The 12,434-nt window shown below is 43.7% G+C and overlaps 1 protein-coding gene across 1 annotated transcript in view; it reads left to right on the top strand.

The window, feature by feature from the left end:
- TFAP2D (transcription factor AP-2 delta) overlaps positions 1-12,434 on the top strand; it is a 60,685-nt gene that overhangs the window by 5,986 nt on the left and 42,265 nt on the right. The window contains exons 4-5 of the mRNA XM_066252971.1: positions 9,218-9,383; positions 9,540-9,658. Of these exons, the coding sequence (XP_066109068.1) occupies positions 9,218-9,383; positions 9,540-9,658 (285 nt within the window). The remainder of the gene's footprint in view (positions 1-9,217; positions 9,384-9,539; positions 9,659-12,434) is intronic.

Raw genomic sequence — 12,434 nt, forward strand, 5'->3', positions numbered from 1 at the left:
TGTGGGCTATTCATCAGGACTAATTCCAGCTCCAGGGCTGCAGTTTTCTTTAGTAACTGAACCACTAAAGACTGAGTCTTCTTATGGCACCAAATAAATGTCCTCCACTCCCTCTCCATCTCTTTCAAAGCTCATTTAAAGATTCCAAAGAAAGAAATGCATTGACAGACAGAAGTGGACTCTTTCAGGTTTAAACAGCAGGTTTCACAACCTGATGTCCAGTGTGAAACTCCATTTAAATCGAGGGGGAAAGAAAACAGAAAGCTTTTCTTTTCTAACTTGACTACTGTCATGGTGGATACTTGAAACTTCCGTTAAATGCAAAATAGCTATTTAATTCTGTTGTTTCACCCCATGAATATTTGACAACTATTAAAAAAAATACTAGTGTTGCTCCCAATGGTTTTTTTTTTTTAAACGAGCAATGTTAAGCCTGTCAGCCAGGCCAATACTCAGCCATATTGATATGACAAGAAATAGGCCCAAGACTAGTGAAAATTGAAATAAAATATACATCCTGTTACGAGGAGGGGTTAAAAATACAGAGTGACAGAGAGGCCAGGTGAGAGGGGCTGATCCGGGCCTGTGGAGGACTGTACACTAGGTGAGGCCCTGCACTCCGGACGCACAAAGACGTCGGTGGTGCTGAAGAACAGCGCCACTAATTCGCTCCAGGAGCCGGCTCCTTCCAGAGCTCGGCTTGCGCTACCGCGGTTTTTGCGTTCAGCTCCGCGCTTGATCACGTTCTCGTTTGCTTGGAAATTGCATCAGATCGTACAATAGCTGATAGAGGATGAAAAATTTTCGAGGTCGAAGGTAGGAACTGGATGGGAGACGACTGTGTAATCAGTTGAATTTTCGGGACACACCCCACACCATTCTCCCCAAAAGACCAACCCTTGCGTAACTACAGGATCGGAGGGAGCTGAGGTCCGTTCCTATCAGAGCCACAGAAACGGTCTTCCTTAGGTGATGGTTTATAGTTCTTGTAGAATTCGGTGCCAAGTCGCTTCCCCTGAAAGCGCTGAATCTACTATTTTAAACCAAATATTGATCTTTTAGTAGAACAGCGTGGCTCCAAAAAGAAAAGGGGAGCTAACTTGGGGGGTTTGTCTATATTGTTTGACTAAACCGTCCACCCACTCTTCCCCTACCCTGCGAAGGAATCCAGAATTTAACTGCTGAGTATATTCCTTTTTTCTGTGTCATAGAGATAGGCCAATTAACTGGGTATGGCCCTGGAGACCGGGGTGTGCTGTCTGTTTACTCTGAACCGATCAATGTTCGTGACAATTTACAAATGGACAGCGAGGAGATCAGGGAAGTCTTGCATTAAACGGTGGTGTGTATCCTGCCAGAGCACACCCAGCCCCCCAACGCAAGTCTCTCGGTTTTCGGAGAAAAGCTAAGGAAGCTTCTTCTTATCTGGTGTCACGGTAGAGCACAGGATTCCTAATATCAATAGCTCTAGTCACCTTTGTTCTTCAAAAACCGTGAGGCTATGAACTCGAGCTCTCTGCCATATCGCCATATTGTGTAATAGTTCAGATGGGAAGCCTGTTTCTCTCTAATCCATACTTTACAGGTAACTCTCCACATGAAACATCATTTCTTGTAAAGCACAAGTTTTCACCATGTTCCCTTTCCTGCTCAACTCTGGGATAAGCTTACGTTTCTAATGATTTCCAGAATTTATTGTGGGAGAAAAGAAGAAAGGTTTTTCACTTCCAAAGACCCTTGAGGAAAGAGAGATCCCTAAGTGCCCAGCATGAGTTCCCTAGGGAGAGGCTGTCCTAGATTGCAGTGGGGTGTGTGTGTGTGTGTGTGTGTGCGCGCGCGCGCGCGCGTTGGAGGAGAAGGAAATTCCAGTTTCAATTTGGCCACTTCTGTATATAAAGATCAAAATACCATTTCCCTGACTCACTTTGGTAAGTGGCAGTCACGTTGTTTTTGCCTATAATGAAGGCCCAATAGCCGAAGAAAGCGCGGAGGGGGCAGCAGCGAGGTAATTAGCACCTAGATAAAATATTTGCCACCGCCTCTGAGGTGCAGCTCCCTGCGCGCTCACTTTCGGTTAATGGTGTGCGCGATTTTGCCCGCAGCTCCGCCACTCCAACCATCAGAACCAATAATCTTTACTTTACCCTGTGCTCGGGTATCGATAGCTTCTCTCGCCTCCGGCGTCGGCTTTGATATGTTAATGTTTCTGAGTAGCAAATTCTGCAGAGATCATATTAATGTTGTACGTACAGAGTGGAGCTTTGCCTTCGTTGAATATTCAGATACTGGGTTTCAAAAGGCATCTCTTGAAGAAATGAGGCTTCTATTTACAGGAGTCGTCTATGTTTTTAATCATTCAAAAAAAGAAAGGAAAACCCACTCTTCTCTTCCCCGGGAATCTTCTGAGACTCCTTTCTGGCCCCTCCCCTTTGTCAAGGCGCTGGCCGCTCTCGTTCCTCGCGCTGAGAATTTAATAGCAGGAGAACAATGTTGATGACGACGACGACGACGATGATGATGAAGGTAATAATAAGTGGATCCAGATTGGAATGGCAGGCGTAGGGGTTTAGTACAGGATAGAGGTAAAATGAGAAAACCCAATTTTTCCATATTTGGGTGGAAAGTGACACTTTGACCCTGGTCTTTTTGTGTGTGTGTGTGAAATCGAGATGGCAAACTCAAAAAAAAAAAAAAAAAAATGGAAGAAAAAAAAAATGAAAAAAAGTGAAGAGGGGAAGAGCCCTTGTTTCACTTTGTGATCACTCTGCCTCGCAGCCCCAGGCTAATTTCAGAAGCTTAAACAGCGCCATAGCCTCTGGGCCACGCGGAGAGGGAGCGGGCCGGCCGCGCGCGGGCTGGAGCGCTTTCCGGATTGCCCGTGGCTACACAAAATACAAACTACTTCGAATCAAAACATTTTGGGGGAATTAATATGATCTGAACTCTGCACGTTGTAAGAGAGCTGGAGTTGATCAGATCGCTTAGAGGTGACTGGCGCGCAGACGCCGAGGCATTTACGCTGCAGTACAAACACCGGCAGGTCTGACTTAATTTTTTTTTTTTTTTTTAAATGCTTCGATGAAACGGAGCTTAACCTCAGTCGCCCAACCCACCAATAAGAGGGTGGGTGGATCCGACCGCCTTTCCCTCCTGCAGCCCTCCCGGCTGCCCGCAGGCGGCTTGGGCCACAGGGTGCGTTTTCCTCCGCTGCTTCCGGTTCCTCCAGGCCCCCAGGCCTTGGAGAGGGTTAGCGAGAGAGCGCCTCTGGGTCTCAGCAGTTCGCGGGAGGAACAAGGTTGGAGGAGGGTGGGGAGACTCGTGCCTCTTCTTTTGTCAGAGCCCTTGGAACCTCTCTGTACTTGAATACCCAAAACTCATGTCTCTGGCTTATTTGTTGTGAAAAATAAAGCCGGAAATATGCCTGCAGCCTGGCCTGCCTCGTGAGTCCCCAAATACAGGTGCTGCAGATTCGAAATTCAATCATCTTTAAAAGAAGTCGAACCTTCGCGTTCCAAAAGCTGCAGACGCCTGGTTGGTTGGAAATCTATTTCGCAGAGGTGGGAGCGCAGCCTTTCCACAGCCTGCGGCCTGCTCTCCAATTCCCTTACCGCTGTGACAATCACCAGAAGTCCAAGGACTCTGCATTGGGAAATGGGGACTACCCCCACCACACACACACACACACCATCACACACCCACCGCCACATGAAACTAGTAGGTCTCCCTTCGCAGAGCTCCCTTCCTTTTGTTCTGTCTTCAGTCCGCCCTGGGAGGAGGGCTTTCAGACCTGGTCATCCACTTATACCTGGGATTTCCTCCCCAGACAAGCGCAATTCGCTGTTCAAATATCATCCGAGGCCTATTTGATTACAATGAAGCCCCTATCCCTTTGTTATTTGATTACAATTAATATCTGCTACGGGGGGCGTGGGGTGGGGTGGGGTGGGGAGGACTCCATGGAGGAATCGGGATTGAGAAGGGCGAGAGGCTAGAGGGGAAACTGCGGAGAATGATCATGTCCCACCCAGTTTAAAGGCGTTCCTCGAAGAAATGCACCAGCAGAACAAACTAGGACAGGAAACCCCTGTAATCGCTTACACATTTTTAATGTGTCAGAAAAAAAAAACAAAAAAACAAAAGGAGCGATCACTGGAGATGAAGAAGGGGAGGAAAAAAAAATCCCTGCCGTTTGTATTTCTTTCATTTGAATTGTAAACATCTGTTTGGCTGTAAGGCGAACACAGCATTTATTTTGCTCTCAAGATTTGGTCTAATTATGTCAACACCGAAGCGGCGGCGAGCGGGGCGGTGCTGAGGCTTTGGAGAGGCTGCGCGCACCTGCTCCGCGCGCGGAAGCCCGCCGTGAAGTATTATTGATCGCACCTGGAGAACGCGCGGGGCCTCTGGCCAGCACCCGCCCTGTTATTCGAGGGGGAGGAATCCAGAGGGGGCGCGTGGTTTAGAAGCAGCTTTGGGGGCGCCAAGGAAGCAGCGGTTCCTTGGAGAGGACCGCGGCTGTTTCCTCAGTCCCAATAGCCTGGGATGAGAAGAGTAAATGGGTGTCCAGGCGTCAGCGCTAGGCTTTCTATCCCGTAGCAGCGCAAAAGGTGGGTGGGGATCTTGTCATGCTCCACAGCTCGCACCCAGTGACGTGGTAGTTATTTTACACAGTGGTGGGGTTGGGTGGCTTTTGCTCAGGGTACTGAGCACGCGTGCATCCATTTCTTTTTGAACCTCCTCACAAACTGGGAAAATAGAGCAGCTGTGAGCGTTTCCATTTTTCGGAAGGCCAGACTGAATTCCAGATTTTCTCCTCTAAAGTCGAATGGATCGCAAATTGGCCAACTTGCAGCCCAATCCTCTTTCCACTCCCTCACGCGGTAACACAGGGCCAGACGTTACTGCCACGCCCCGAAGGATGCAGCCCCAACCTCTGCTTCTCCTGGTGGCCTGGGATCTAACAAGATCTGGCAGCTGGAGGATCGGAATCTAAACATTTCGTGTATGGTTTTGTCACACACACAAACACACAGTAAATCCTTGGCTGACTTATTCCTATAACAATGGCAAAGTTAAGCCCTTTTATGATAGTCATGTTTTAGACTAGAGACCTTGAGTAGATAGTCCCTGATTTCTTATACTGTTACTGTAGCTACCCATCCAAGTTTGCAACATCACTGGAAACGGGAAGCCATAACTTCCTATTCAAATTCCAGTTTCAAAAATAATGAACTTCATGGAAGTATTGCTTCTGTGCACTACGAATGGAAGAGATGTATGTCCTCTAGAGAAGCTCTGTGTAAGGACCCTGCCTGTGGCACCAGAGAGACACTCTTACCAGGAGTCCTGGATCAGGACTGAGTATTATATAATTTCAGTAGGAGCTGGCATGCAGCACAGACACCGTGAGGAATTTCAGCGATTAACACTCGGCATGGTTGACGCTTCCATGACTTTCCTACTTTGAAACCTCATCATCATTGGCATCAGTAGTTTGGATCTCCTTAAAGAATTCCCAGCTCCTTGGAACCTTCTTTCCAACCGTGAAAAAAAAAAATCTGGTTATCTTGACTTTGTAATTCTAAAAAATAATCCAGTGGGAAGAAAAATATCAGGTTCCCATGCTGCTGTAAACTTTACAAGTTGCCAAATCTTTTAGCCAGTCCAAGAGAGTTCCCCAAGGCTGCAGCAATGCCAAGTATCAAAGCAACAGAAATTCCCTTTAAAGATGCCATGACATAAAAAAATAAAAGACTCTAGAGTTGATGGCTAATCTGAATACAAAATAAATCCTCTAGGCAATTTGTGTATGCATAAAGCCTACTCTTAATATGCAGCCTGTGTAGTTTACCTAATAAATGCTTGTTTGAGTGTAAGCCAGAAGCCCAACCTGGATGTAGCCGAGTCTCCGAGCCCAGAGCGTTAGCACTTAGCTAGGTAGCAGATGCAGTGACTTCCCTGGGAGCAGCTGATTTTCAGCACGTGGGGTTTCCCTTTGCCAAAGGGTGCTGCTTCCAACTGGAGAAAGCCCAATTTAACTCCTTTTACAAAAAATTATAACATTCTGCATCTCTTTAAATTGTGTTTCCAACCCACTATAGATTAGTAAAGATAGAAAAGGCCTTAAATTGTGTCCTTCCACTTAGCAATCAGGGAAACAATGCATGCACAAACCATCTTCTTTCACTCATAATAAACTTGGAACCCACTGGGTGAGACCCTTGTGCCCTCAGTTGTGTGCTGGCTGGTGTGCAAGAGAAGGGGCTTTATGTAAAAACACAAATTAGCTTACGATTCATAGTGACTGTGGATGGAGGCCCCTTTTCAGTAGAGAGCTGTGTGAATTTTGATTATTGACATTATTACTTCCTTCTTCAGCATTTTTGCTTCAGGTGACCTCACAATGACCTACTCCTAAAGTTATCAGGTTCACAATTCTCGCACTATGAGACTAAAACCCAGATTTACCGATATCTAGCTTACTTTCCTGTTTATCTCAACTTTTTTTTTTAAGAGGAGGGAGAGAGACAGAGAGAAAAGGAAGTATTTATTTGTTGTTCTATTTAGTTGTGCATTCATTGGTTACTTCCTGTATGTGCCCTGACCAGGCATTGAACCCACAACCTTGGCATTTTGGGATGACACTCTACTGAGTTAACTGGCCAGGCCCTATCTCAACTTTTGAGAAGTGACTTGCAAGTTGATTTTTTAAAATGCATTTTGTATCTATAGGTACAAAGTAAGAGCATAAAGAAAAGTATAATATTTTTGAGCCCAGAAATAAGGGAAAATATATTATTATTGTTGTCATAATTTCCCCTTATCCACAATTTTATTTTCCATAGTTTAAATTACCCAAGGTCTACTGCAGTCTGAAAATATTAAATGGAAAATTCCAGAAATAAACAATTCATAAATTTTAAAGTGCATGTCGTTCTCAGCAGTATGATGAAATCTTGTGCCATCCCACTCATTCCTGCCCCGGACATGAATCACTCCTTTCTGCAGTGTATCCTGCGACATAGGCTATCTGCCCATTAGTCACTTAGTTGCCTCGACAATCAGATTGACTGTCACAGCTTGTGTTCAGGTAACCCTTATTTTAATTAACAGTGGCTCCAGAAGTGCAAGAGTAGTGATGCTGGCAATCTGCGTATGTCACAGAGAAGCAATAAAGTGTGTGAGTATATAGGGAAAAAACATGCTATGTATAAGGACAGTTTAGTACTATCTGTGGTTTCAGGCTTCCACAGAGGGTCTTAGGACATCTCCCTTGTGCATAAAGGGAGGATTATTGTATTATTATTTATTTTAAAATTCTCTCTGAGAATGCCAAATGGGGAAGCATGGGCTAATTTGTATTTCTAGCTCCCGAGGAAGGCCTTTGCATGGTTTTACATGGTGTTGGCGACAAGTTTAATACCTGGGAAAGGATTTCAGTTTGACAATTGAAATGATGGCCTCTTAGATTTTTAACTGAGGACAGGTTTCCAGGTACTAGCACTGGCAATGTTGCCGAGTGTACAGGACGTGTCTTCCAGCCTAGAGAAGGATAGCTCCTCCGCTGTTCCCAATACCTTCTCTTCTGTCTTTGAGGCCCATGCAGGGTGATCACCAGCTAAGAATGCTTAGAGAGGAGACGGTGGTCCCAGCACTCTCAGGGGATATTCAGACGAGTGTAAGACAGCCAGGAGGGATTCCAGAAAGTGCAGGGGTAGACGCACTCTAAGAGCAGGGCAAGGTTAGCTTGTTCTCTCCACCCAGGGTCAAAAGCCTGTTTCCCTTTCAAACATCCTCCCACCTTGCTTAGCCACTGTGCCCAGAATCTGAATGCCAGAGACTCCACCCACCAAGCATTCTTTCTGAGCTGCTTAGTAAAGCAGGGCAGGGGCTATGTGGGAGCCAGCGTGGAGCCCTAGACCAGTGCTTCTCAAACTTCAGTGCACACATAAACCCCCTGATGGTCTTTGAAAATGCAGTATCTGACTTAGAAGGGCTGAGCTTAGGCCTGAGATTTCGCATTTCTAACAAACTCCTAGAAGATGCCAGTTGAGGGCCTGCCACCCTTGGAGTAAAAAGATTTGGGGTAACACTCTCCTGACCATCTTCTTCCTCTGCCTACTTTTATTTTCCTTTTTCCTCATAGAACTTTACTTTTTTTCTGGAGCTGGGTCTTGAGATAGCCGTTGACTAAAAACCTCAAAAGGGTGCTCAGAAAGGCAAATTTTGAATTTGACCTTGCCACTGAATCTCAAAGGCTCTTTCCTCAGATTGCTTGTAGGTTGTGGGGTGGGGGTAGGGGTGCAGAGAGTGGCCTTAGATCTAGGGGCTATGCAGCCATCATGTTAGCAGTGTGGATACTGGCTCGGGAATTTTGCAGTAAGGGAGGACTGAGCAGCAGGACACTCTCCCCGACGATGATCATCTGGGGTCCTCCAGTCAATGTCAGCTGCGTGGGGTTAAGGAGTGTCCTCTGTTGTTTGTGGAGGAGAGCCAAGCTCGGAGGGTTTTCTGCACTTTGGAGACAAGAGACGTCTGCTCCAGGGACAAAATTTCTTTGGTGATTCGGCTATTACAGTTACCTTTGCTTTATTTTCTAATAGTAGTAATGACAATAACAATAACATTATTGGCCACCAACGTTTAATGTGTTACTGTTACTACATTCTAACTCATGTGTGTGTTTGACTGTGTGTGCTAGTCCTGAGGGCTGATGTAGGGTGCAGGGATTTGACCTACCATCCACCTACATGGGTGTGAAGTTTCCCGCAGTGGGCAAGTGATTCTTTGTAGCGCCTGGCAACCAAGTCACTCTGGTGCCTATAGTGTGTGTGCATATATACAGCCAGCCATGGATAAATAATGCCTACATTTTGTATAGCTAATTGGTGGAGTTAGGAGGTTTTAATTAATTGAAGCGTTTCTTGGTGTGGATAATGTAAAAATTAACACTGACGGATCCACCAACACGCCACAGGATGCTAATTTTCACAAAAATTAAAATAATCTCTCATAAACATTTCCTGTATGATATTCGAAAGACAAAAACTTTGAGTGGTATTGGAAAGGACATCTTCAGAGCAGCTTTCTGAGATGATTCAGCTAATGGATGTGTAAGGAGAGTCTTGCCCTGCGTCTCCAGATCCTGAGATACTGTCTTTCTCGCAGCTACCTCCTCTCACTGTCCTCAACATACAACATACGCTTTCTTCCCAAGGTGCTACCTGTGTGGTCAACCCCACGGACTTGTTCTGCTCTGTCCCTGGCCGTCTGTCCCTTCTCAGCTCTACTTCCAAATACAAGGTGACCATCGCTGAGGTGAAGAGGCGCCTCTCCCCGCCCGAATGCCTCAATGCCTCACTCTTGGGAGGCATTTTGAGAAGGTAAGATCAAGTTGTTTTCTGGCACTAAAAGCACTCCTTCATTCTCGGCCCTTACGTCTTCTGTCAGATGTTGAATTCCGCAAGGGGTCAAGACTTCTCATCTTGTTCCTCAGAATGGGAACTTTCAGAACCTAGTTTTTGTTTGTTTTCCAACAGAGCCAAGTCCAAGAACGGGGGCCGCTGCCTGAGAGAGAAGCTGGACAGGCTTGGCCTGAACCTGCCCGCAGGGAGGCGGAAAGCCGCCAACGTCACCCTCCTCACGTCCTTAGTCGAAGGTATGGCTTTTGGGCTCTGCGGAGCCGCAGGGGAAGGTTAGCAACGCTTTGAAACTCCGGATTGTTAGATTATGCTGTTTCACTTTTGTCTATGCCACTGATTTTCAACCTTTTATTTTATTTTATTTTTTTTATCTCATGGCACATATAAGCTAATTACTAAATTCTGTGGCACATCAAAAAAAATAATAATAAATAGTTTTTTGCTGATCTGACAAAAAAAAAGGTATAATTTTAATTCATTCACACTGGATGGCTGTTGTTGTGTTGGCTGTTGTCATTTTTTTATTTGACAATCTGAAGGAAAAGAGGTCAATGTCCCTGACTAAAGAGCCAGGTATTGCATGTTTTAAAAAGTCTTCAGCACACTGGCTGAAAATCGCTGCTCTATACATTTAAGCAAGATAGTTAACAGTTACAGGTGATGTTTCCAATTAATTTTAACAATTATTAAATTGTAGCTAATATAAAGCTCAGGTAATTCATAATATTATTTAATTTACTGATTTTGGCAATAAGAGGAAACAATACAAACATGGAAGATTTAGGCACTTTACCAAGTATACCTTCAATACCAGCAACACAAATTAGACTGTGCTATCGTCATTTTTATTGTTGTTTAGTTTAGAGTCCAGATAAATTGGGCTTAATTTGTAATTCAGTGTAACATGATCTACAGGATAAATAATAATCCTTTATAAAGAGTTCACAGGAGTCTAGTCATGAGACCAAGCCTGAGAATGCATAATTTTAATCCGAGTAGACAGCTCCTGATGTATGGTAGAGTTCCATGGCTTTATGGTAGACAAGCTGAGTCACAGGAAGTTACAGTTCATCAGCGGGGCAGAGACAGAGATGGAAGTGTATTCCCAGAAGTTATTTTTCCCCATTTACCTTTTCCTTTTGTTTCTTCTATGAGGACTGAACTTTACATATTTGCATTCAATCTTATTTTAAGAAGAGATATTATTGCAGATTCATTTTCAACTCTATGGAGGAGCTTTTGAATGTCAAAGAAGAGTCTTTCCATAACACAGAATAGTTTTGTTTTAAATACGAACAAAGAGGCTATTTGCCAAGACTCATTTAAAACACTTCTGTGACACCTACCTTGCATTGGTTGCTCACTCATCTATTAGACTCTATAGGAGGTAAAATATAGGTGAAACACGGGAACATTGTATTTTCCCATATTGTCAATACATACCATGTACTGGACAACCTTGTAAAGTAGTGTGTTCTTGCAATTTGTCTTGGCAAAGTTGCTTTGGTAATTCTGCTGTTAACAGTTTTCTTTGCTTTGTTCCCTAGTTGTAGTAATGATAACAACCACAACAATAATATAACTGGCCACAGATATTTAATAAGTATTACTATTACTATCATCTATAGTTGTGTTGTATTTTCTTGTGTGTGTGGATATGAAGAGTTGACATATGGCAGTAGTTGACCAGTCATCCATCCATATGGTTTGGAGGAAACTGGAAGGGCAAAGTAGAAGAAAATGACTAAGGGGTTGATTATGAAAGAAGACAGATTTCTGCTCAATTTGAGTCAAAACATCATTAAAATTATAGCTATTTAACAATAGAACAAAACACTTGTTCAGGATATAACAAAAACCATATGGGTGATTCAAGTATCATATGCGTGGTGGGGCTTGCTTGGTTCTTAAACCCAACTCCACAGTAGAATCAACTGAGATGTTTATTTAAAGTGCCTGGAATACAGTACACAGAGATGTGTTATAGAATTAGGCACCTGATACCTGTGTAATGACATTAACCAGTATTATCCCAATAAAATCAATTAAAAATAATAATTAAAAAATAATAGAATAAAAATAAAACTGCTTGGGCCCCATTCGTTGACCAACTGAAACCAATCTCTGAGTGTATGGCCCAGGCATCTTTATCTTTTTAAGACACCCCAGTGATTCTGATATATAATGAGGTTTAAGGATCACTGGTCTAAATATTTTTTGAGATCCTTTCCACTGGGTAGACGGACTATGAATTCTTATGAAATTCATGGTGTCTGTGAAAGTCCTGATCAGTACAAACTGAAGAGCCATAAAGGATACATTCACGGTTCTTCGTATTGATTTTCACAGTAGCCAAAAGCGCTGGAGTAGCCTGTGTGGGGATCATCGATTGATGCTAGCAGAGAGGATGCAGGTTAACTGTGTGAGATCCTGGGATGGTATCATGGTCTTGCCATCTACTCTTTCAGCTGCCTCTCCTCACACAGAAGTGCCTACCTCGTGTTTCATGCATTTGCCCTCTGCTCACAGAGGAGTCACATCAGCCTGCACTATGAAACTTAAGATTTTCTTTCTCCCAGAAGCAACCTAATTGAATTAGATGTTTTTGAAGTCTTCAAGATATTTGTGATAAAGAGAAATCTATTTTTTATTGTAGTTTCCCAGTCACTTCAATGTAACTGAAGAAAAGAGATTTAGGGACAAAGGGACCTTTTCCATCCCTCAACTACCCACATGTTATATTGTGATCCTCAAACACACAGTCTCATATACATACTAACAGGTGTTTTAAGTTTCAACACTATGTGCTATAATTTCTGATATTTTTATTCTATTCCATATTTTTGCATTCTTTTAAAAGGCTGATTTTAAACCCACTGACATTATTTCAAGACTGTTGAGTCATGGGTCATGATTCACAGTTTAAAAAACTACAAGTTGTCTTAGGACATGAGGAAACTTAATATTTGAAGAACAAGGACATTCCATCTAAATTTAAATAAGCTTCCTTGT

This window comes from Saccopteryx bilineata, chromosome 1, assembly GCF_036850765.1.
Source record: "Saccopteryx bilineata isolate mSacBil1 chromosome 1, mSacBil1_pri_phased_curated, whole genome shotgun sequence".
In the NCBI taxonomy this organism is placed as follows: domain Eukaryota; kingdom Metazoa; phylum Chordata; class Mammalia; order Chiroptera; family Emballonuridae; genus Saccopteryx; species Saccopteryx bilineata.